The following is a 26480-nucleotide window of genomic DNA, read 5'->3' as shown; positions in this document are numbered from 1 at the left end:
CAATGGGATTTAAATTAAAAGGGAGAAACATGTATAAAGGATTGAGGCTATGTTTCAGGGAAGGTCTTGTAAGATCTACCAGAAATGTGAGACATCTCCAGTATTTGTGCATTAAGCTGCTGTCTACAGAAAACAAAGCTGGGAAAAGCCACTTTGAATTCTACTGTACAGGGTATTGTGTTGACTTGCCTGTATCTGTTTAAATCTATTTTTTTACTGTTCCCTTAACAGGGGTGCAACTGGAAGCCAGATTAATTAGGGGTTTTAGGAGTAGTTATAGTAGTAATTTGTAGACCTGTGTATGTGTTTGAAATCTTTTTTGTTAATAAATGTTTAATTTAGTTTTCTAAAAAATCTCAAGTCTTGGTGGACTTATTACTACTGAACGCAGGGTACACATCTCGAAATAAATACAAATTGCAAAATCGTTGTGATAGCGGGATCGAGTTTCCATCGTGGATTTGATCCAACAGGCATGCATCATCTGCTGCGTCATAACAATAAACTTCAGGGTTACTGTACATAACTTAATAAACAGTAGTCAACATGGATTGGCATTGGCTGATTCTGGCTGACTAAATTCCTTGACTTCCTTGCGGAAATGAAAAGAAAACAGACCAAGTAGTCTGTTGTAACCTTTACATCATGCTGTACTCAGACTTCTAGAAGGCATTTGATGAAATTCCTAAAAAAAACTCTTTAAGCTCAAAGCTTTACATAAGGTCATTGAGCAATCTTCACTTGTTCGGTAAACATTCCTATCCAGGTTTAACTGGCAACACCTTCAGTAGATTGGTCCCAATAACTGGCAATATTTGTATTCCTTGCGTATACTGCTGTGCTGGGTAGAGGATGTGAACTGAAGAGGTAGGCCCTAATTCTCTGACCCTGCCCTCACTATTTGAACAGTAGGCATCCTCCACACACCACAATATCAGCGTCCATAGAGGTATAGTTTGAGGGATTTGCAACAACTCAGTGCTTTTAATGAGAGGCCTATTCCACCTCAGAGCAGCCCAGCAACCATGAATGTCAAACTGCCTGTCTGTAAATGCCAGTCAGATAGCAATCCATTTCCTTCACTTGGGAAAGGTACTGCTGGAAAAAAGTGAAGAATCAAATCTGGAGTGAGTGGAGATTTTCCTTTTGGGCAGCACAATTCCAGATCTTATCCTGAACCCTTTACCACCCTGGAGTTGGACAAAGTAATACAAACCATCATGCTGGGTACTGCTGCTGGTTATGAAAACACCCTCCCTGAGTTCCTAAAACACCTTGGCCAACGGGCCAGCTCCTGGGTTGGCTCAATTCTTCACAAAGGTCATATGCGAGGGGAGACTGCCAAAACCCTGGCAGGGCTAAAGTCATTGGATTCCCAAAGCCAGGTAAAGACCCAAAATTACCAGCCACTATCTCTGCTATTAGTTTGCTTCAAGGTAGTAGAGCATCTAATCCTGTAGCCGATCAAGCCAGACGTGGAAAACAACCCGAGTCCGAGCGAAGCAAGCTTTCAACAAGGAAGAAGCACATGAAAATGGCTTTCAAAGGAACCTTAAAACAGGGGTGATTTTCCTTGACCATTTCAGGGTATGATACAGTCTGGCACATTGGCTTATTTGTCAAAATGTAAAGTGCCCCTTCCCTGGGTTACCAAAGCCATTGGACTGCTCCTCCGGGACAGACGGTTCAGGGTCTGGGTATGAGTAACGAGACTAGCGCCTGAAGGAAGCAGACGATGGGCTACCCCGGGTTCTCTTAGCCCCATCCTTGTTCAACTTGTACACCAATGACTCCCTCCAGCCTAGTCCCAGAAGTTCACCTATACAGGTGACATTTGGTATGTCATCCAGGCTCGGACTTTCCCTGAGCTGGAAGGCGCACTAAGCAATGATATTGCAAAGCTGGCTGACTACTGCAAGACCTGGTGCCTTAAACTGAGCACCAGTAAAACAGTCTCTAACACACTCCACCTTCACAATGCCAGCACTAAGAGGAAACTGAACATCGCCTTGGGTGGCCAGAGTCTGAAGCACAATCCCCATCCTATTTATCTAGGTATCATCCTTGACAGCACCTCATCAAGACTACAGAAAAAATTAAAACGCGCGATAACCCCCTCGGTAAACTGGCCGGTACCTCATGGGGACCACAGGTCAGGACCCGAAGGACATCGCTTGCTATCACGTACTTAACTGCAGAATATTGCGCACCAGTACAGTGCAGTACCAATCTACCCAAACCAAGCGCTTGATATGCAACTCCCCTGAACAATACCCATTACATGTATTCTTCAACAAATTCTCCTCCCTGACTCCTAGCCCTGAGCAACATTTCCCCCGCCCTGCATCCCCCCTCCCCTCCCCCAACATCAAGAGGGTCATTGCAACAGGTAAGCTACTGGAAAAGTTCTACTCCAACCCAAGCCTGCCCTTATTCAAGGACCTCTTCAACCAGCCTGCAGTACACCTCCCCTCATGTCATCCCAATTGGTTAAACCCACCACACCGCGGAGAGGTGACTAACAGCTAAGCCAAAGAGGGAGATTTTAAGGATAGTTGTAATATATTGGAGAGAGGTGAAGAGATTGAGGAATTTAGAGAGAATTTCAGCACATGGGGCCTATGTGGTTGAAGACATACTGCCAATAATGGAGTGAATAGAGGGATGCATAAAAGGCCAGTTTAACATAAGGAACAGTGAGTTTCAGGTTCAGAAGGTTGTAGGGCTAGAGAAGATTAGAGATAGGGAGGGACAAGACCGTAATTGTCTGCATTTTCATTATCGTACTGCTTGGTGCACTTGTTGGCTAAGCAATTAATGGGAGCTAGTCCCAGCATTTTATAAGAATTCCCATTGCAGAAATTAAAGCCTGTTCTAAGTGGATTGTACTGACCTGTGCGTGTGCGCGCGCACATGTTAATTGTGTGTGTTGTGTAGTTCTGTCGGAAAAAAAACTTAAATTTACTAAACTTCCTAAATGCATGTTTGAGAAAATTTGAAATATGAATGTTTTAATTTTGCAGTGTTATATCTTACAGTGTAATCATGTATGGTCACTAGACCAAGTATGCCATTGGTCACTTTTATATAAAGAGCATCCAGAACCAGTATTTTTTTTTTGCATTCAAGAAACCCTTAAAAGGTAGCATTTGTAGATTTTTCCCTCTAGCTTCTTTACAAGGCGGTTATATTTTAGTGAGCATTCTTTTTGCAACTCCAAGGTTCCAACGTTAAAAGCTTGTAAAAGCTAGAAAAAAAGATCTAGAGGCACTAGGGCAGATGTAGAGAAGAGGAAAGGACTGAAACGATATACTGATAAGTTTAGGATGAATTAGGCTGGGAGGAGGCTCATATGGAACATAAATGGGTGAGGCCCTTTGGGCTGAAAGGCCTGTTTCTATGTTGTACTTTCTATGTAAGTCAAAATGCAAGCTTTTGCTATTGTAACTAGGTTCCGAGACCTGAATTGAAGTACTACAGAAACTTAATTTCACATAGAATGCAGTTGTCATACTACCATTTCACTTAAACAATTTATTCTAAGCGAACTAGCTGTTTCTACTGAAAATGTCTTCAGCAAATGCTAAACTTTTGAACTGGATGTTCTGTTATCTGCTTAAAATAATCATGTCATTACATGATGTGGCACTAAAAGATTCACAAAGAATGTCTATTTTTTTCACAAAATGAAACTTTCTTTTTTAGACTGGAGAATGCTCATTTTCCGAGAACTTTGTGACCTGTAGTTGCAGTCGGATATGATCAGTGGTTAGGTGATTCTGATAAATAGATTTGTGGGAAGCACCAGCAATTGTAACTAATATCAGAATTGATGTAAAGGCTTTGTCAGCAATGTTTCAGGAAGCACATTAGGAAATTTGCAGAATAATCCTTTCGCATTATATGGTGCTCCACATGGTCTCTAATTTTATTGTTTATTGAAGCATTTTTCTACGGTATCTCTCTTTAGCTCGTTCTTCTAGTCGAACATCTGGAAGCCTTGGTGTGATCATAGGTGTATCCTCTTGGGATGCTACTTCAACTTGTCAGAGAGGTCACGAGGCATGATCTTCTGTATCCCAGTTTGACAGCTGTTTAGTAAATTTACAAATTTACTTTAGACATGCTCCAAGTTTATTCATGGTGATCAATTCCATTATTTTTCATAAAACATGGAGGTGAGACTAATGGTATCCTCAGTTTTCTTTTTGAACTAACTCCCTTTCCCAAAAACTAGAGATATCCCAGAAAGCATTTTGTGCATCCCCTATCTTTGAGTTTAGTGGCAATTCTTGCATTTGTACCTTCTGAAGGCATTTGTATTATTTCATCCCATGTCATTTACCTCTTCTTGGACATTACCACTTCTGTTTGTCTCAAGGCCCCATCTAACCTTTCCGCATTATGTACTGCTCTAGCTACATATAGGTAACTCACCATATCATAAGTATTGTTTTTAATCGTACACATGACTGAGACCCGTGTGATTACAACTTTCTGTTGACTTGTAAACTGTTATTTAGCCAAAGTGTCCAACCATATTTTCTAGCTACCAGCTCTTCTAAGACCTTGTTTCTTTCATCAATTAAGGCTAGTGCCTCATACCTATTCAGTAGTAACACTTGCATAGCTTTGAAGGCTTTCTTACTAATTTTACTAACCTCACTCCATCCACTATCCCCATTTCTTTGGGTTCCGTCAGCCCTGAAACATCATGATCCTCTCTCTGATAATGTTAGTCTCTATTTTATAGTCCCCAATGGCTCATCCTGAAAGTGTAGTGATAGCCTGGACTTTCACTTATCGAGTCTATACTGTCAGTTTGCCTTAAATAATTACCTCATTTTTATCTATCCTTGTAACTTCCTCTACCTTCCCATCTCAAGCCATACTACAGTCAGTAGGAAATGTTTGCATCTTTTAGGAAAGAAAGAAATGCATTTATTTGTCACTTTTCACAACCTCAGTATATCTCAAAATGTTTCACAGCCAATTAAGTATATTTGAAGTGCAGTCACTGTAGTAATGTAGGTAATTGCAGCAGCCAAATTGCACACAACTAGGTCCAATAAATAACCTTAAGACAAATGGCCAAAAAATCTGTTTCAATGATCCTGATTGAGGGGCAAATATTAGCTCGGATGCTAGCAGAGCTCCTCTGCTTTTTGAATACTGCCATGCGATCTTTTATACTCATCTGAGAGGCCAATTAGACTTCTGTTTATTTCTCATCTAAAAGATGCTGCTTTGGACAGTGCAGCATGCCCTCGGTTCTACACTGAAGTTTCAGCCTGGCTGGGGGCTTGAACCCTTAACCTGGCTCAGAGGCTAGAGTGCTACTGCTGAGCCAAGACTGATGTATGTTTTAGCCCATCGTGCCTTTGTTCTTTTGTAAGTATCCCCCCGTAAGCACATTTAATCTTACCTTTACTTTTCTTCTGTTCCCATTTAACTCTTAGCTCTTCTTTTTTCGCTTTTGATTTACACCTGTGGCACTATATTTCTTTGTCTTTTCCATTTATCCCTTCTTAGTTTACCTATTAGATGCACTGCTTATGAATTTACTTTAATATTTTTGTTCCCTTTGCTTATTCTTCTGTTTGCCACCACACTTACCCATGATGTTAATTTTATTCTGTGATTTGTTTTAAATTGTGCTTCTGCCTATGCTGTATTTTAAAATCTTGTTTGAGTTGGAGATCTCCTTGTAAGCAATCTTCCTGTCTTTAAATAAAAACAGAAAATACTTGAAAAACTGCTGCCAGACCTGCTGAGTTTTTCCAGCATTTTCCGTTTTTATTTCAGATTTCCAGCATCTGCAGTAGTTTGCTTTCATCTTGCTGTCTTTAAACCTACCTAGTCTGTTGTATGCTTGTGCTGTTTGTGAGGCTTTGGACAATGGAGTTCTTCCAGGATTGCACTGCTCCCAAAAACAGATTATCTGGTCATTAGCATGTTGTTTGTGAGAGTTTGATGTGTGCATATTGGCTGTCCACACTTCAAAAACGCTTCATTTGCCATAAAGCGCTTTGAGACGGTTGTGAAAATTGCCGTATAAATGTAAACCTTTCTTTCAATTGGATTCTTTAAATGCCAGTTAGGGAAGCTTGTGTCTGAAATTGAAGATGGTTGATGAGAAGAAACTAGCTCCCAAGAAGGGAGCCAAGAAAGCCTTAAAGAAACCGGCAGCAAAGGGGGGGAAGAAGTGGCGAAGGTCGAGGAAGGAGAGCTACTCCATCTACATCTACAAAGTGATGAAGCAGGTTCACCCCGACACCAGCATCTCCTCCAAGGCCATGAGCATCATGAACTCGTTCATGAACAATATTTTCGAGCGCATCGTGGGTGAGGCTTCTCGCCTGGCCCATTACAAGAAGCACAGCACCATCAGCTCCCAGGAGACCCAGACCGCCATGCGCCTGCTGCTGCCTGGGGAACTGGCCAAGTACGCCGTGTCAGAAGGGACAAAGACGTTGACCAAGTACTCCAGCTCTAATTAACACAACAATTTGCATTTATATAGCTCCTTTAATAAAAAATTTCAAGATGTTACCAAATAAAGTTTGACACCGAGCCACATAAGGGCAAAAGAGGTAGGATTTTAAGGAGGAAAGAGAGATGGAGAGGTTTAGGGAGGGAATTCCAGTGTGCCTAATGTGCTGCTGCTGATCAGTATTTGGTAATGTTCACTGTGATGTTTGCTGATTCATGGTTAAAGTATGATGTTGCCTTCCTGGAACATGGCCATTTCACTGGACTGGAATTCCTTACTACTCGTAGGGTTTAGTTACTAAAAGGATTGTGTGTATTGGAGCTCCTACCAAGTGATTAACATCATTATGGCTTGATGGAATCTAATTAAGTGGTAAGTGGAAGATTTGCACTGACTGGGAACACTATCTCTGTAAATAATGGGTGACCACCACTCTGAGCATCTTCACAAGGCTTTTAAAGTTGCTTTTATGTAATTCTAGTCCTGCCTCGCTTTTAAAGCATAGGTTTTAAGACTGGCTGTAAAGCTGCCAGGGATTTGTAGGACTGCCAAAGCAGAATCTGTGCTGACTTGCCAGAAACAGGTCTTTCAGGTTTTAGGGAGCTCTACATCTGGCTTGCAGCCAATGTAGTGTAACCCAAAATAAAAACAGAAAATGCTGGAGAAACTCAGCAGGTCTGACAGCATCTGTGGAGAGAGAAACATAGTTAATGTTTCAAGTCTGTATGACCCTTTTAGCTCTGAAGAAGAGCCATACAGACTCAAAACATTAACTCTGTTTCTGTCTCCACAGATGCTGTCAGATCTGAGTTTTTCCAGTATTTTTTGTTTTTATTTCAGATTTCCAGCATCGCAATATTTTGCTTTTATCGTGGTGTAACCCAAACCTTGCCAATTACTAGCAGTCATACATCACACTGACATCAATGTAAAAAGACCAACGAGTGGATAATGTAGTTTATCATGTTTTGTCAAATAATGATTCAAATATATTAAATATAACCCTCCCTAATCATCCATATATAGGTAGAAATGAAATTAACTGAGACAAAATTGCAGCCAATTGTTCTATTCTTAATTCATTCTTTTGTAAGACTTCAAAGCTGTGAAATTCTTTGCATTCCTTGGTCTTTCCGTTATCCATAGGATTTTTAAAAAACAAGTTTGACCTTTTGCCAATCTGTTTTTTAAATCATCTTGTCATCGCTTTCATTATTTTTGGCCTTGTGGTGTTCTGCACTGTAAGCCTTAACTTTTCACAAATATGGTTGTGAAACTGCTATTCAACTATTTGAAAATCTGGAATAATTGCAATTGTTTTGAGTTGAAATATGTTGCATGTATTGAGATCTCAAGCAGCAAAGCTTTGTAGTTTGTTGGACCAAAGTTGTGCAGAAATGGCCTCAAAATTTACTCCAGTTTCTGCAGTATCTTGCCAAGGAGAATTTATAGCAAAATTTTCTAAGAAATTTAAGGCCATTGTTTATACATGCAGATTACAAGATGCTGGTACTCTAGTTCGATTGTTCAATTGTCCACCACCATTCACGACTGGATGTGGCAGGACTGCAGAGCTTAGATCTGATCAGTTGGTTGTGGGATTGCTTAGCCCCATCTATCACTTGCTGCTTATGCTGTTTGGCACGCAAGTAGTCCTGTGTTATAGCTTCATCAGGTTGACACCTCATTTTTTAGGTATGCCTGATGCTGCTCCTGGCATGCCCTCCTGCACTCTTCATTGAACTAAGGTCGATCCCCTGGCTTGATTGTAATGGTAGAGTGGAGGAAATGCCGGGCCATGAAGTTAGAGATTGTGGTTGAGTACAGTTCTGCTACTGCTGATGGCCCACAGCGCCTCAAGGATGCCCAGTCTTGAGTTGCTAGATCTGTTTGAAATCTATCTCATTTAGCACGGTGGTGGGTATCCTCAATGTGAAGGCGGGACTTCGTCTCCACAATGACTGTGTGGTGGTCACTCCCACCGATACTGTCATGGACAGATGCATCATACTGTCACTGAGTTTGGTTATTTTCATAGGCAAGATGTTCACTAATGATCTACGTAGCCCTTTTTGGCGTTCTGCACAATTTTAATAGTATTTGGCTCCTGAGCTAAGTGTAAAGCATTTTCTAAACATATATCAGCTAAATGAATTTTAATTGCATTGTCCATTGTAAATAACTGGTGAGAAAGGAGTACTCCCATGATATACTTCTCTTAGTCATGAGTAAATTAAAGGCATTGAGAGCACTTCATCTGGAAAATTATCTTGCCCATGGTACTTGCTATCTGTTATGTTTAGTTACATTAGCACTTTCACCAGAATCAGAAAGTTGTGGATTCAAACACTTGTATGACTTGAGCACTAAATCTAGGCTGGTATGCCAGTTCAACACTGAATCATTAGAGATGTTGTCTTTCAGATATGATGTTAAACTGAGGTCAAGTATGGTTCGTGTGAAGGTGGAAGATCTAAAGAGCAAGGGATTCTAATTGTGTCCTGGCCACGTTGTAAACCAACATCATGAAAAACAGTTCAGCTGATGCACATTATTTGCTGTTTGCATTCTATTAGCCACCAACAAGTGGGAAATGTATAGAGCAGGAAATTTGCAGAAAGGTTGAAGGACACGAGAACACAAGAAATAGGAGCAGGAGTAGACCAAATGGCCTGTCTAGCCGCCTCCACCATTCAGTACGCTTATGGCTGATTTTGGGTTTGAACTCCACTTGCCTGCTTGCTCCCCATATCCCTTGATTCCCTGAGAGACCAAAAAAGCTGTTTGTCCCAGCCTTAAATATATTCAATGTTGGAGCATCCACAAACCTCTGGGAAAGAGAATTCCAAAGATTCACAACCCCTCGAATGAAGTAATTTCTCCTCATCTCAGTCCTAAATGATTGGCCCCCCCATCCCCCATGCTCTCATGTTTTAGATTCGCCGACCAATGGAAACAATATCTCAGCCTCCACCCTATCAAGCCCTTCACTTATGTTTCAATGAGGTCACCTCTCATTCTTTAAACTCCAGAGAATGTAGGCCCAATTTACTCCGCCTCACAATGTAGGAAAACCTCCCTCATCCCAGGGACCAATTTAATGAACCTTTGCTGTACCGCCTCTAATGCAAGTATATTCTTTCCTAAATGTGGGGACCAGACTTGAAAGATTTACAGGCAAAATTGTAGTGAAACAATGGGCTGCCTTTAAAGAGGAAATTATTAAGATACAATTGAGGTACATTCCCACGAGGCACAAACAAAGCTAGAGTTCCCTGGATGATGAAAGAGAGAGACAGTAGGATGAAGCATTAAAAGGATGTGTAAGACAGTTGTCAGGCTGATAAGGCAAATGAGAACCAGACTCAATATAGAAAGTTCAAACAGGAAGTGAAAATGGAAATAAGAGAGGCAAAGAAAGAGCATGAGAAGAAAATGGCAGCTAATAAAAAGGGAATCCAGATGTTTCCTATAGGTGTTTAAAAAGGGAATGGATAGTAAAAGGAGGGTGGGCCCATTAGGGACCAAAAAGAGGGTCTGCGCAGTGAGGCAGAGGGCATGGCTGAGGTGCTAAATGAGTAGTTTGAATCTGTCTTTGTCAAAGAAGATAATGTTTCTGGACTCGAGAGTGAATGAGGAGGTAGTTGAGATACTGGACTGGCTAAAAATTGATAAAGGAGGTATTAAAAAGGCTGGCTGTGCTTCAAGTTGCAAAATCACCAGGACCTGATCAGATGCAGCCGAGAATGCTGAGAAAAGTAGCAGTGGGAACTACAAGGTTACTGGCCTTAACCTTCTGAATGCCCTTAGATATGTGGGTGGTGTCAGAGGATTGGAGAACTGCAAATGTTACACCGTGGTTTGTGGTGGTAAAGATTTTAGAAATGATAATCCAGGTCAAAATTAACAGGCACTTGGACAAGTGTAGATTAATTTAAGGAAAGCCAGCTCGGATTTGTTAAAGGCAAATCACATTTAACCACCTTGATTGAGTTTTTAGATGAGGTAACAGTGAGGGTTGATGAAGGTAATGCAGTTGATGTGTATATGGACTTCCATAAGACATTGATAAAGTGCCACATAATAGGCTTGTAAGCAAAGTTGAAGCTGATGGAATAAAAGTAATGTGGATGCAAAGTTGGCTGAGCAGGAGCATATGTATTGGTGGTTATGATTAGGAAAATAAAGGTAGAATATTATAAAAGCAAAAAACTGCAGATGCTGGAAATCCAAAACAAAAACAAAAATACCTGGAAAAACTCAGCAAGTCTGGCAGCATCTGCGGAGAGGAACACAGTTAACGTTTCGAGCCCGAATGACCCTTCAACAGAATTAAGTAAAAATGAGAGAGGTTAAATATAAGCTGGTTTGGGTGGCGGTGGGGGTGGGGGGACCCTTCAACAGAATTAAGTAAAAATGAGAGAGGTTAAATATAAACTGGTTTGGGTGGCGGGAGGGGGGTGGAACAAGTAGAGCCAGTGATAGGTGGAGATAACCAAAAGATGTCACAGACAAAAGGACATAGAGGTGATATTATCTAAGGAATATTCTAGTTAAGGGTAGAAAGCAGGACAAGTAAGGTACAGATAGCCCTAGTGGGGGTGGGGTTCATTCCTGTATATATAAAGACTCAACTGTTGTCTTTGACTTGTTTAGTTGGTCTAATCTGTACTGGGAGGAGTAAGTGGAAAGAGTGCCTGAAACTGCTAGTAGAGTGGGAATGTTCAAGAAAATATCTGCAAAGGCATGTAGCTGCTAAATAATGGAATAATCTTTTCTACTTGCTGTTCTTCAACCTGCCCCACCCCCATTGCTTGGAATGTAAAAGTCCAAAGCCATGCAGGCCTTTTGATGGGAATGGCCCCACTGTATGTCTGGAATCCAACTTGGGTTGTGACGAAAGATATTAATTCTAAATGAGACCAGAACTGCAATGGTTGCGAGAACTATAACAAAATCTCTACTAGTAAGAGTAACATTCTGCATCAATGCAGTAGTCTGCACAGAATGGCAGTGATGGAAATTAACATTATATTTATCGTAATTGTGAAACTCCCAGGCACTGTTGGGAGGATTTTCAGCAGGTAATCCTTTAAGATTGTCTTAGAAAATACAGACCAAGCACTGGAAAGTGGCATTAGGCTTGGTGGCTCATTTTTCAGCCAGCGCAGACACGGTGGGCCAAGTGGCCTCTTTCTATGATTCTATGAAAGACTTTCTCCTGCTCTCTACAGAACATGTGCTACAGTATCATGTAGTGGGGGGAAAGGACCATGTGAGAGGAGACATAGTAAATCAAAGGTAAACAACAAGGTAATAGATAGAGCAGGGTAGCGATTTGGATAATGATAACCAGACTGTGGCAGGAAGGGACAGAGCATACAAACTTTGAGTGCACTAGCAGTTTGCAAAAATGTTAAAAAGACAAGAGTTTAAGCTCTAAATCTGAATGCACAAAGCATTCATAACAAAATGGATGAATTGTTGGCACAGATGGAAATAAATATGTATGACCTGATGATCATTACAGAGACATGGTTGCAAGGTGACCAAGGCTGGGACCTGAATATTGAAGGGTATTTGACATTTAAAGAATGATTTTAAAAAATGCTGGAGAAAGTAGCATATGAGAGAAAGCTAGCTAGAAATATAAAAACAATAAGAGTTTGCACAACTGTTTAAATATGAAAAGAGTAACTAAAGCTAATGTTAGTCCTCTAGAGAGTATGGGGAATTGATAATGGAAAACAAGGAAGTGGTGAAGGTGCCTAGCTTCACTATAGAAAACTTATAAAACTTCCCAAAGATAATTGAAAATCAAGAAGTGAAGGGAGGGGGGAGCATAAAGCCATCACCAGGAAATGTGCTGGGAAACTGTTGGACTTAAATAAGAACTAGGAGCAGGAGTAGGCAATTCAGCCCCTCGAGCCTGCCCCGCCATTCAGTACGATCATGGCTGATCTCATTTTGGCCTCAACTCCAATTTCCCGCCCTCTCCCCAATAAAGGCTGACAAGTCCCCAGAACCAAATAGCCTGCATCCTAGGGTTTTAAATGACGTGGCTGCAGAGAAAGCAGAGGTATTGCTTATAATCTTCAAAAATTCTTGAGATTCTGGAAGGGTCCCAGTGCATTGGAAAATAGCAAATATAACACCTTTATTCAAGAATGGAGGGAGACAGAAAGCAAGAAACTATAGGCCAGTTAGTCTAATATCTGTCATAGGGAAATTGCTGTAATCCATTATTAAGGAGGCTATAGCAGGATACTTAGAACATCATAATTGGATTAGGCAGAGTCAGTGTGGTTTTGTGAAAAAGAAATCATGTTTAACTAATTTATTAGAGTTCTTTGAGGACGTAACAAGCAACGTGGATGTGTTGTACTTGAATTTCCATAAGGGTTACTACACAAGATAAGAGCACATGGTGAGTGGGTAACACATTAGCATGTACAAAGGACTTGTTAGCTAACAGGAAAATGAGAGTAGGGAATAAATGGATCTTTTTTGGGCTAGCAAGCTGTAACAAGTGGAGCAACTCAAGGATCAACTATTTGCAATCTATGTCATTGACTTGGATGAAGGGACCAAAAGTACGGTAGCTAAATTTGCTAATGACGCCAAGATAAGCATGAAAGTAAGTTGTCAAGAATCTACAAAGGGATATAGATAGGTTATGTTAGTGGGTAAAATGTTGGCGGATGGAGTATAATGTGGGGAAATGTGCATTTGTCCACTTTGGCTGGAAGAATAGAAAAGCTATATAACATTTAAATGGAAAGAGATTGCAGAACTCAATGGTACACTGATCTGAGTGTCCTGGTACATGAATCTCAAAAACATACAAGTACAGCAAGTGATTAGGAAGGCAAAGGGAATGTTGTCATTTATGGCATGGGGAATGGAATATAAAAGTAGGGAAGTTTTATTGCAATGCAGAAGCTGTACAGGGCCTTGGTGAGACCGCATCTGGAGTGCTGTGTACAGTTTTGGTCTCCTTATTCGAAACAGGATATAATTGTGTTAGAAGTAGTTCAGAGAAGGTTCACTCAACTCGTTCCTGGGATGAAGGGCTTATCTTAAGAAAGGTTGAACAGGTTGGGCCTATACCCATTGGAATTTAGAAGAATGAGAGATAATCTTATGAAACATATAAGATCCTGAAGGAAATTTTTAGGGTGGATACCAGGGGGATGTTTCCTCTTGTGGGGGAAGACTAAAACTCAGGACACAGTTTAAGAATCAGAGGTTTCCTTTTCAGAGGGAGATGATGAGAATTTTTTTTGTCTGGGGGTTGTTAGTCTGTGAAATTCTCTTCCCTAGAAAGCAGTGGAGGTTGTCATTGGACTTATTCAAGGCTGAGTTAAACAGATTTTGGATAGATAAGGGAGTCGAGAGTTAGGTGGGGTAGACAAAGAAATGGAGTGAAGACCAAAACCAGATGAGCTATGATCTTATTGAATGTTGGAACAGGCTCAGAGGGCCGAATCGCCTACTGCTCCTAAGTTCTATGTTCTTATGTAGCTTTAGGCCACAGATTTTCTCTGTCTGAAATGTATAATCTTACAAAGTTTTCATTTTTTTTCCCCCCACCAAGGTCTCTGAATATGGACTTTGAGAACCAGGATAAAGATAAAGAAGCGAATGCTTCAAATGGCACTTTCAATGCAAACAATGCCAGCAATAGTAAGTAGAAAACAAGACTCAAACATCATCTGGTTTTATTTCTCCACTTAATGAGGAAAAATATTGTTTTTGTGCTTGATGTGCTTTACAGTTTAGTGACTTGTGGAGTGATACAAAAGGATAACTATATGGTGTAATTGCATATGGCATCCCAAAGGCTCAATTCCATTCCAGTCAGTCCTTAGTAGACATCATGCTACACAGGGAGTTGCTGAACAAGGAGTATTTTCCATGACGCTGCAGAAATTTGTATTGGCTACTGTTGTGCACCTTCATGGCATTGTGTGGCAGCATGAGAACAGCCCTGGGATTCAAGACTTCTGTAAGAGGCAAATGGGGAAAGTGGAGTGAGAAGTAACAGGTGCATAAATAGCTTCAGATCTCTGGAGGTCATGTACAGAACCTTAGAGCGTGTGTTATATATATTTTTGAGATGAGTACTTAATAATGTTGTCATCTTTGCTGGTACATCACTAGAACATAAGAAACAGAAACGAGAATAGACCAATTTGTATAATTTGAGTAGGTCACTTGTTAGTACCCTTTGAAGAGTGTAATGGCAGAACTGAACACCTCTGAGTTCAACAGTTTAGTAAGTGCATGATTTATTATATTGCTGGTAAATTTTCTGCTGGTTTCAATATTTCAGTTTACTAATATCAACCAGTAGAAAGACTTTATTTTTAAAAAATGAACTTTGTGCCAGCTGCACAGTACAAAATGACCACCACTTAGAAGTAGTGTCACACAGACAAACTCTTGTAACATTTGAACAATACAGTATTAGAGTTCTGGCACAATACAAAGGGAGGTATGGGCCAGCTCTAACAGATGATGGCACTTTACCTCACTGAAATGAAAAGCTTGAAAAAGGTTAAAAGTTGTTTCAAAACATTCCAACTATGTGGATTAATGCCCAGATCTGTTAGATATTTGGTGTTCAGATTTTTATACTCACTAGTTCTACTTTAATAACATAGACAAGACAACTCGGTTAATTTTATTTCAAAACTTGACTGTTGAGATTGATAAGGGAACAGAGAATTTGAGACCATTATTTTGCAGATGCATTTTGGAATGCAGCACAAGAAAGCTGCCATTTGTTTCATCCTGGTCTTCCTAGATTTAACTATAGGGATCCAACTTGAAATTAGTTTTTCCCATCCATGATTTTAAAAAATAGCTTTAAAAAAATTCTGTGTCACCAAATGTGATTATACATGGCTTTAAAGACACAGGTAGGTCTTGTAAAAACAGTTTTAGCTGCAGGCTTTTTGGCAGAACCCATGTTTATGTTGGCCGTGGAAAGGTTTGTACTTCAGTTCATGTGAAGTTTATGGAGTCTGGAAAGCAGAGTGCTATGTTCTGCCTTTTATTTTTATGGCTTCTTTGCCTCTCCTGCTTTACTCTACCACCCAACAAAAATGAGTGGATTTGTTTAGATTAGTTTTATCAGTTTGCAGTGTGGAATGGTTTTCACAGTTTGATCAATTTTGTCTTAATTTAGCTTGCAATTGTTACAAAAAAGAAAATGTTAGCAATATCCATAAAAAACTCAGAATTCCAAGCTTAATTTTCCAACTATTAGCACATTTCCCCCTGTTCATATCTTTGGTCATTACTCCCAAGTGCCAGTTGCCTTAACTGCATTGGTATGTTAGCTACCTATAGATTTTAAAACAAAAAAACTGGAGAGAAGCATTTTTTGGTTTTTTTTGCCTCCAATCTTGGGTATTGTTAATATTTACACTTAATTTGTTACTTCTCACTTGTTACATACCTACTAGCATAGCAATACTTCAGAATTTAATTTTCAGCTATGTTTTTTATCATTCTGTTTGATGTGGAGTTGAAACTGCCTTGCTGAACACCATTTAGAAAAATTTGTAACACATTTCTAAAATGTATGTAACAATAAAATGACGATCTGGAGTATGGGTTACACTTCAGAGAGTTGCATCATGTGAACAAGCCATTCCGCCCAGCAGGCCCATGCCAGTGTTTATGTTCCACAAAACCCTGCTTCTGCCCCATCTCTTATGCTATTAACATGTCCTTCTGTTCCATTCTTCTTTATGCATTTATTTAGTTTTCTTTAAATGCATCTATGCTATTTGCCACAATTACCCCTTGTGGTAATGAGTTTCAGATTCTAAACTCTCTCTGGGTCAAAAAAATCCTCGAGCTCCCTGTTTGTATTTCTTAAACGAGTTACGCCTTACGAGGAATATAAACTTTTCTGTATTTGGCCAGTCAGCACCCTACATATTGCTGTCATCCATTTTATTTTGCATGGCTTCCTCCCTCCTACTACTGTGAACCATTGTAGTCTGTATACCTAGGATTTGCATTGGAACAGAGGCTTGGGATGGGTTATGAAGAACTCTAGTAGTAATTATCAGAATACTGACACAGCCATTTTTAGTAGTCTGGAATGGTGGGAGATGTTGAGACTCTGGAAAATGTGCAGAGGCCACAGGATAAATTCCAAATTTGAAAACACCTCAGCTGACACTCAGAGATCTAGGTCTGTATATTTTAGCAAAGTGTAGATTATGGTGTAATTTGACTAACTTCTATAAAATTGTAGGAACTTGGTTGTTTTTATGTGGACCAATTATTTCAACTGAATTGGTTAGGAAAATCTAGGGCAACGTTTATAAACAAGTTATATAAAGCCAGACCTAGATTGGATGTTAGGCAATTCTTATTTTGTAAGTGAACAGTGGACCTGTGTAACAGGTTGTTGGGTTGTGGACTAAAGGTAGATTCATTGTATTCTTTTGAGAGAGTTGGATCTGTTTCTGACTGGGGTAGACACCACTTTGTTTGAGAGATAGGTGCCTTTAATGTAAATGAAGGTCTATGCAATCTCCCAGGTTTGTTTTGGTTAACTAACAGGATTAGAGGGCTATTTTCCAGATCTTTTTGCAAATTTGGCTTTGGTTTTTACATAGATTTTTGCTTCTCCGCAAGAGATTAAAAATTCCATTCAGAAATAAAACAATGTGAAAAGTGATCTATCCATGCCTAACTAAAGAGATTATGGATAGTATTAGATTTTAAGAAGGCTTATAATGAACAGTAGTAAGCCTGGGAATTGAGAGAATATTAGAAACAAGCTAAAAGGAAGCAAATAGAAATATGAGTAAACAAGCAAGGGATATCAAAATGGATTGGAGGAGTTTCTACAATTATGCAAAAAGGAACAGAATAGTGAAAGTAAATGTGAGTCCCTCAGAGGCTGAGACAAGAGAAATTGTAATGAAAATTAAGGAAATGGTAGAGACTTTGAAAAAAATATTTTATCCCTCGCTTTATAGTAGAAGACACAGAAAGCATGAGAATTGGTGAAGATTCAATGGTCTCATGAGAGTGAGGAACTTAAAGTAATTTTAGTAAAGAAAATGTCCTGGAGAAATTAATGGAACTTAAACCTAACCAGCCCCCTGGACCTAGGGCCTACATCCTAGGGTTCTAAAGCCTTAGTATATTTGGATTTTCAAAAGGCACTCAGTAAGGTGCCTCGCAAAAAAGTTTTTGCACAAGATAAACAAAAATTGTTGGTATTGGGGGGCATGCATAGAGGATTGGTTCAAGGACAGAAAACAGATTAGAAATGAATGGGTCATTTTCAGGTTGGCAGGCTGTTATTAGTGGGGTGCTAGAAGGATCAGTGCTTAAATTTCAGCTATTTGCAATTTATATTAATGACTTAGATGAAGCGACCAACTGTAATGTATCCAAGTTTGTTGACCATGTTACGGACAGGAGGGGAGGTTTAATTTAAGCATCCATGATTCCTCTCACCACCCGCCCATAAGCAGAAAGATGTTTTAATTTTGATTTCCCCCTTCATATGCAGTGGTGTATTTTCCAACCCCTCAGTTTTGGTGTGATCCAATTTCTATTAATGACCCCACAGCAAAATCAAGATGGGGTAAACACAGAGGGTTAGTTTATTCATGCACACTCAAATCACAGGAGATGGTTTTGCTATATAGTCCCCTGTGCATTCATACAATAAATGATGGATAGAGAAAGAAAGATTTACAGGGCAAAGACCACAGAATAAAGAATTATTGTTTCACATAAGTCCAATGATGTATTCCTTCACAGATCAGCAGGCTGAAAACTGATCCTGGATAATTCACTTTTCCAGTAGAAATGACTTCCACGATGAGACAGGCACGTAGGGATGAATTAGTCTTGTAGGCGATGGTATAGAAGTTCAGAAGATCCAGTCAAAACAGTGTAGATGGGACCAGGAATTCAAACCTGGACAAAGCCCCTTTTCTGAGCTGTTGCTTGGTAGATGGAAGGTGGCAGACTGATTTGCAGTACAGCAAGACAGTATAACTGACGGTTCCCCCAGCTTTGGGGTGGGGGTTCATGTCACATGACTCCCACCTCTCCACTTTGGCTTTGACAAAGGGTGTATATTCCTTTGTCTGGGTTCCTGAGATCGTTAATGCTCCAGCCATTAAGAATTTGAAAGGAAAGTTGCAGGGTCCTTTTTCCAAGCAGACTAGTAGACTCTAGGGTGGCCAGGCCTGGCTTATGAAGTGTAGATGGGCTTTGTATAATTCCCTTGAATTTGGTCTCTGCAGCCTATAGGGGTCATTAGCATCACTTCAGAGATAATGAGGCGCAAGTTTCTGTGATACAGCCAAATAGCCCTTATTGTTTGAGGGTCACAGCCAGACAGTTTTTAAAATTTTATATATATCTATATATCTATAATAAAAATATAGTGTGAAGTCTTAGCTCCGTTACTTTCCCATCTAACTTTATATGTATGTAAGGAAGACGTAATCTGGAAAAGGATGTAGATAGGTAAAGTGAGTTGGAAAGATAGTGTATCCAGTATAATGTAAGGTTATTCACTCTGGTAGGAAAAATTTAAAAAACAGAATAGCTTAAATGGTGAGAAAATATTAAATGTTGGTGTTCAGAGGTATTTGGCATCCTCATGCTCAAAACATAGAAAGTTAACATACAGGCACAGCAAGCAATTCGGAAGGCAAATAGAATGTTGGCCTTTATTGAATGAGAATTGAACTACAAGTGTAAGGAAGTCTTGCTGAAATTGTATATGGATTTGGGAGATCACATTTGGAGTGCTATGTATGGTTTTGGTCTCTGCCCTTGTTGAATGCTTGTCTTAGAGGAGGGGTGCAATGCAAATTCATTAGGATGAAATAATTATCCTCTGAGGAGAGATGGAATGGAACGGGCCTATACACTGGTGTTTAGAGGAATGAGAGGTGATCTCATTGAAGATTTTAAGATTCTGAGGGCTTGACAGGGTGGATATTGAGAAGCTTTGTCCTCTTGCTGGAGTCTACAGCAAGGAAGCATGTCTCAAGATGTTATGATCCCAGCTGGGGTTACCCCTATACAAGCCTGATCCCAGAGTGGAACCCAGCTTGATAGATCCCAACTTTTATTTGTTTGTTTAGATATGTGGTGAATAGCTACTGAAGGGGCACAGGGGTCAGCTGACGAACTTTTAACAAAAGAATAAAACAATTACTCAACAAGAAAAGTTGAACTATACTACAATACTCCTTCACCCACAACTATACCTTAACAGACGTATACAGATTTGTAAAGATAACACAACTTACAAAAGCTACCTTATACTCTAATGTACACAGTAAGTACACAGCCCTTGTAAATATATGGCACCCTGTGGTCAGACACACCACACTCTGAAATCAAGTGACAGATGCCACCTCAACCAGATGCTATGGATCTCTCCTCAACTTCCCCAGACACTTGTCACACCGTGAACCAACCAGTCTCACTGAATTCTATCCTTCATACGAGGGTTTCCAATCTCCACTCTCCAAGACCTCGACTTGGAATCTTCTCCCAAACCGACGCTTTCTCTCAGATGCCTTCTGTAAGGGCTCACCTCCGGGGTTTCGAATTCTCCTGCTGATGTTCCTCTTCCCTGGGTCACCACATGCATTCACACTGCCTTCCACACACTCTGTCTCTCTGACTTAGCCGTCAACAGTACACCACAGCTTCACATGCCCATAGCAAAGAGTTACAGACCTTCAGTTATCTCTTTGGACCTTTTTGCTTCTTGCCAGCTGTTCTCGCTTTAAATCTGCTTTCTGCAGTTTTTGTCTCTTTAACTCTGAAGCATGGAGCCTTTCTCTCTGCCCCTCACTCTCTTAACTTCACTTAACAGGACCTTTTCCCAGGTTCCTATACTTCCTTTGACTAGAAAGTCTTCTTTGGACTCCCCCTCCCCCTTCCACTTCCCTGGATTTTTTGGGGGTTTTCCTTAGCTTGGGACTTGCTATCTGTCACCTTTTAGGCTGCTTCTGCCTCTCAGCTGTCTTCAAACCAACTGAACTCAAACAGCTTCCAAAACAAACTGTTGTTTTCTTTGTGTGTGTGTGTCTGTGGGAGGGACCTGCCTCTCTGGCCTCCTGTTGTTAGGCAACATTCCACTCCTTCTACCCTTGTATGTTTACCTTTACTTTGTAGGAGTCGTAAAACTCCTCATGAGAAATGCAAGCGCCTTTTTGAAGTGAAACTAAAACTCCGTTTGACCTTTCTTAATACAGATACAGAAATGCAAATCAAACTTAAACTTTAAAGCTAAAGCTTATTCCTAACACCCACGAATGCCAATATAAATTACTTAAACTATCTCTATTTCCTAACACAAGACAAGGGGTTAGCCATCTAGGACTGAGATAAGGAGAAATTTCTTCCATTCAAAGGGTTGTGAATCTTTGTCATTCTCTAGGCTAGCGGTCTGCAGATGCTCAGTCACTGAATATATCCAAGGCGTAGATCAGTAGATTTTTGGGCTTTTAAGGGAATCAAGGAATGTGGGGATCAGGTAAGAAAATGGAGGTTGAGGTCAAAGGTCGGCTGTGATCTTGCTGAATGGTGAAGGCTCAAGGGACCATGCGGCCTACCCCGCTCCTATTTCTGATATTCTTATCTTAACTTGAGTATCTTTTCCCCTGCTTTCAGTGATTAAAAGTAGACACAAAAAATGATTTAATAATCCTACTACTACCTTGTCCTCAAACACCATTTTGCTATTGCTTCTGGTAAATGGTCTTCACCTTTTTTTTGTTAATATATTTAGAGTGTTGTGTCATTACTCCTCATATTGTACTCTATCCCTCTCCTGTTCCATCTTGGCACCTCATCAGTATGTTGGCATCCCTCTGCCTGATCATTCTCCTTATCTTGTTTTTCTTTATGCATTTTTATCTTTATCTGTCTTTGTCACTCAACACTTTCCACCTCTTCCCTTTTCAGTCTTTCATTGTCCTGCTTTGTTGTCCAGCTCTAAAATACCCCTCCCCACTCTTCATTCTTTTGACTACAGTCTTTTATGCATCTTACCGTTCCTTTGCACCATCATTGGTGGCTGTGCCTCCAGCCACCTAGGCTGCTCACTGTGGAAGTGCATTCCCTAAAACCCTTTCAGATTTCCAGCATCCACAGTATTTTGCTTTTATCCCTTTGTGTCTCTACCTTTCTGTCCCCTTTTAAGATCTTTCTTAAACCTATCTCTTTCATCCCATCTAATAGCTTCATCTTTATTTCTGTTTCCTTTTGTGTCCCTATGGTGTGCCTTGGGATAATTTTATACGTTAAAGGTACTATGTGTTCTCACCTTGTTTTTGGAATAAACTATCTATATTTTCCTTCTGTTCTTTGATTCCTTTCTTGCAGTACTTCAATCCTTCAGTGTGTGCTCTCCTAAAACTCAATTTCTGCATACTTAAATCTGTTCTGTCCTTGTTTCACCTTTAAACTGAGCAACTCTGAGCACTAGACCCCAAAGGTTCCCTTATTTAATTTGGCTGAATATTCCTTCATCGTTAGCTCAGAGCCAATTCAATATATCCTTTCCCCTGTGGGTTTCCTCACCTTCTGTTTAATATAAAATGGTCAAAATACTTCAAAGAACACCTTAGCACGTGCATATTGCCTCCCAACGTTAAGTGTCAGGCTCTGTCAGGAAGATTAAAACCCACAGTTGCAGCTGTGGCCATGGCACTAAGGTTTGTTTCATGGAATTTTTTCTGGTTTATGTAAGATGAGACCTGGATGAAAATCTAGTGGAATGTAGAAATTAAAGTGGCAGAGCTGATTGCATAGCAGATGGCTGATTGGAAAATCATGGGTGAACTGTCAGGGCTTAACATCGTTGACAAAGTGTTTCTGACACCCAAGGGCCCAGCATCTACGACTTGTTAAGTAGTCCCTCCAGACAGAGATGACTTATCTGCCTTTCAAATAACTCCTGTACATAAGCGAATGATGTGGATTTCTCCACGTTTCCCCAGTAAAAGAAACAAAGCCAGGGAACCCCTTTCCATCCGCAGTAGTTGATTTAAAGTGACTACAATACTGGCAAGCTTTAAGTTCTCAGAAATGTTACAGCAGAAATGAAACATTTTCCACTGGAGTAAATCAAGCCTAACTAATTAAAACATAAAATACTCAAGATGCTTGAAACCTGAAAGCAAGAGCAGAAAAAGCTGGAAATACTCAGCAGTCCTTTAAGTCATTACTTCACGTCAAAGGAATCTGAACTTGTGTATATATTTTTTTAAATTTAGTGAGCAGCCTTTGGAACAAAGTTTTCCCTCATAGCAGTTAATGGCCTTGAATCTTCTGGAGTGCAAGCTTTGAATTAGGTCAAGTAGTTCTGAAGGCTGCCTGGATACTATGGAGAGAGACAAAGATGCAGCTAAGAGACAAAGAGATCTAGAAGACTGAGAAGCGACATTGAGTTATTTTAGAAATTCAAGTGGGGCAGGAACACTGACCATCACACAAGCTGCAGGGGAATTTAAATAAAATTAACATGTACTTAGCTTGCTGCGCCTTGGTGTATTGGAGAGAACCTGCTCACCAAAGAACACCCTGAACAAAATCTTTTGAGACAAGCAGAGAGCCACAAAAATTTGTGGTGTAATTAGTATCTTTATTGCAACAGTACTTCATTAAGTCCTAATCTCATGCCGCTCCAGCTTTCCCATGCTATCCCTCTCCTTCCATACCCATCCTATTTATCCCTCCCATATCATCTTCATCCCATTCCCCATCCCACCTTTTCTTCCTATGCCATTTCCACCCCCATTACATACTTCTTGTGTCATCTTCTCTCCCCTTCACACACACCACCCCCCACAGTTGCGCATGCCTCCAATGCCGTCCCCACAGACCCCAACCCCCAATCTGTCCAGCTAGGGTGACTTTGTTGTTGGGCTCCCTTTCATTTCCACAGTAATTTCTCTCCATAAACCCCCTGCCCCTCATACGCTTTGACCTCTTGACATACGTTCATTGGAAGAAATTGAAATGTCTCCCAAATGCTATTACTCTCAGTACCTTAATGTTATAGTAAAATGTTACAATATCTATTTAGCCACCTGTCACGCCACAAATGCACTGGATCAACACCCTACCAATCAAAACAGTCTGTCAGACAAAAACTACACATATTTTCATTGAAGTTGAGATCTTTGGAAAATTGCATTACTTGGCAGTCTCAGTTTTTGACTGAAAACTGGTTAGGAATGATTTAAAAATCAATAAAAGCTGAAAACTAAGAACTTGGTCATATACTGAGATTAGGAATAGCTTAAGTTGTTGTAACCTTGTTAAGAATTTGGGTGCAAGAGGCCTCGAGGGGACTATGGTAATATTGAAATTGAGAGATGCACGAGTTGCCTCATACTGTGAGATATCAACTGAACTCAGCATTGGATTTTTGCCTTGAAATCCATTCAGAGCATCTGCTTGGAGTCAAAAATATATAGGGCTTGAAAGTTGACTTTGACATTGGTGTATCACACAATACATTTGTGTGAAACAGTTCCGATCAGTTATAAACAAAGACATTTTATGCAGACTTGCAGGCAGATTCTAATTTTATGTGTCAAGTGGCTCCATAAACCCCTTCATGTTTTCATTGTTTTCTTTTTATATGCCTGTGGCTAAATATTATGGATCAATTTTCACCTGTCATATCATAGAGGAGGGCTGTGTTTTTCACCACAGTAAGTGTTGTTGCAGACGTTAGCAGTCATTTATTTTGTGCCTAACTGTCCTTACTAAAAGGCAAAATTTTGTGATATGATCAAGTAGTTGCAAGAATTTCTTCTGCAGCAGATCAATTGCTTTAAATATGTTTAACTTTATGGGGTTGGTAGCCTGATGTGTTCAATAGAAGGATGAAATAAAATTGGCTGAAGAGCCTCCATCATCTGAAAAAGTAAATTTGCAAGTAGAAATTTACATTTTCAAGTTGAGAAAACTAGCTTGAAAATAACTCTTCCTGCTCTTCTAGAAAGCTCATTCAACCTGTCGTTGCTCGTTCTGGGGCTCCTGATGAGATTGCACCTTAACGGTCTCTTCTATAGTTGATGCATAAAATTGCATCAGGAAATTAACTTGCAATTATATGAACCATTACATGCTGGACTTTTGATTAAATGAAATAAATACCCAATCATGCTCTGACAGTGAATCATGCTGAGGTATAATTCCTTGGATGCTAATGGCCTTCCAACTCGGTGCTTGAGCAGTTATTTTTCTATGCAAACTTATTCCTTTTCTCCCCAGTGCCAGTGTAGCCTTTGCTCGATTTAACATAGTCTATGCTCCCTCTTCCAAGAACATGTGGCTTCTCCAGCTCTAATTAAGATACCAAAGTTATGATAAACTTTCCAATTGTATATAGTAAATTTGACTGAAATTGTAAGTTTGCATTTTACCCATAAAATGTGTATGAGGGATTTGTTGGCTTATTTGTACAAAGATGATAGATGTGCTGGTGTGTTAATGCACTGTTACAGTATTGCACAGTAAGATCTGACTGTAAAGCCTATGCTAAGCTTCATAATTGCTTAGGGATAACTTTTATACATATATTACCTATGTTTATATATTTTTTAATAATATACAGAAGATACTTTATCCCCTGTATCTGCATTTTTGTATGACAAAATGTGCTATAGTTTGCTATTTATGTTCTCTAGTTTTCATTGTGGATGAATTGCTGCAACAGGCTATACAACTGTTATTCACTGTGTGCTAGCCTTTGTGTAGTCACTTTCCCCTCTCAACAACCATCCTTTTTGTTAATATAAAGGAATAGAAAAGCATCTCTTTAAACACTGTGAAGAACTGGTGTGAGCTGCAAACGTGTATTGTTGGAACCCTTCTTAGTATTGACCTTGCACTTGTAAGCCAAAAGCAATTTGAGGCAATCTTCACTTTTTACCAGCTGTAAAATGTGGTGAAATTTGTCAAAATAGTTTTATTGCAAAACTCTAATTATTAATTAATTTGTTTTCTAGGTATCCAGACCATAGACTCTACACAAGCTCTGTTTCTTCCAGTAGGAGCATCAGTGTCCCTCTTAGTGATGTTCTTCTTCTTTGATTCTGTTCAAGTAGTCTTTACAATATGCACTGCAGGTATGATTTAGTGTAATTTAGTGTAACATTGAGGAATGTGAATATTGTGTTTGTACCTTTTTAATATTTGTGACCTGCACAAAATTTGGCATGTCATTGGTGTTAAAGATCCTAAACTAACTGCAGAAGATGTTGGATTCTGGTAAAACTGCTGCCAAAAAGTTAGTGATTTGGGTGCCCCATGGCTTTTGGGCCACTAAATAACTTCATTTATTGCCTTTAAAATTGGCAAACACCCCAAAGTGCTTTAGAGACGTAATCAACAATGGAAGCTAAACCAATGTAAGAAATCATAGGAGAGATGACCAAAGGCTTGGCCAAAGAGATGAGTTTTAAGGAAAATCATAAAGAAGGAGCGGGAGGTGTAAAAAGTAGAGGGGTTTTCAGAGGGAATGCGAGACAAAGGTCCTAGGTGACTCAAGGTATTGCCACCAGTTGTGAGGCGAAGAGAGGGGTGAAGCATGTGATGCACAAGAGTCCAGGGTTAGATAATCAGTCAAGCTCGTAACATGGCTTATTTATGCTACTAGAAGCGACATATATTCATACATAGGGACCAGTTCTCTGCAAACAAAAGGAATGTTCAAGCCTTGCGCCTTTTTTGTACTACCCGGGAGCCTAAAGTTCCCTGTTGCTTTCTCAATGGTAACGTCTCAGCCATTCAGAGTTGACTTGCCAGGCAGGCAGCACCCTTTTCTCCTGAAGTAGAAATTGTTGTGATCGTTTGAAATTTTGCATTCTTGCGCTTGTCTCAATGAGCGCAAGATGAAAAGCTTCAGCAACATCTCTCTCTTTTCAGCAATGTTCAAGTAGCCTAGTTC

General features: G+C 39.9%; 2 protein-coding genes across 5 annotated transcripts in view; both read left to right on the top strand.

The window, feature by feature from the left end:
- The window catches only part of sppl3 (signal peptide peptidase 3), a 187424-nt gene that overhangs the window by 84495 nt on the left and 76449 nt on the right, over positions 1-26480 (top strand). For all 4 annotated transcript variants that reach the window (XM_078553987.1, XM_078553988.1, XM_078553990.1 and 1 more), the window contains 2 exons: positions 14091-14179; positions 25540-25659. In XM_078553987.1, coding sequence (XP_078410113.1) covers positions 14091-14179; positions 25540-25659 — 209 coding nt within the window. The remainder of the gene's footprint in view (positions 1-14090; positions 14180-25539; positions 25660-26480) is intronic.
- Positions 6111-6500, top strand: LOC144687194 (histone H2B 1/2-like). The gene has a single exon (XM_078552955.1). It carries the CDS (start codon positions 6126-6128, stop codon positions 6498-6500), a length of 375 nt encoding a protein of 124 aa, XP_078409081.1. The 5' UTR covers positions 6111-6125.

The sequence above is a fragment of the Cetorhinus maximus genome, chromosome 12, assembly GCF_964194155.1.
Source record: "Cetorhinus maximus chromosome 12, sCetMax3.hap1.1, whole genome shotgun sequence".
In the NCBI taxonomy this organism is placed as follows: domain Eukaryota; kingdom Metazoa; phylum Chordata; class Chondrichthyes; order Lamniformes; family Cetorhinidae; genus Cetorhinus; species Cetorhinus maximus.
Note: the sequence above shows the minus strand (reverse complement) of the source record. Positions and strands in the feature narration are given on the sequence as shown.

Coding starts and splice junctions, on each gene's coding strand:
- LOC144687194 (XM_078552955.1), top strand. CDS start 6,126: ATGGTTGATGAGAAGAAACTAGCTCCCAAGAAGGGAGCCAAGAAAGCC.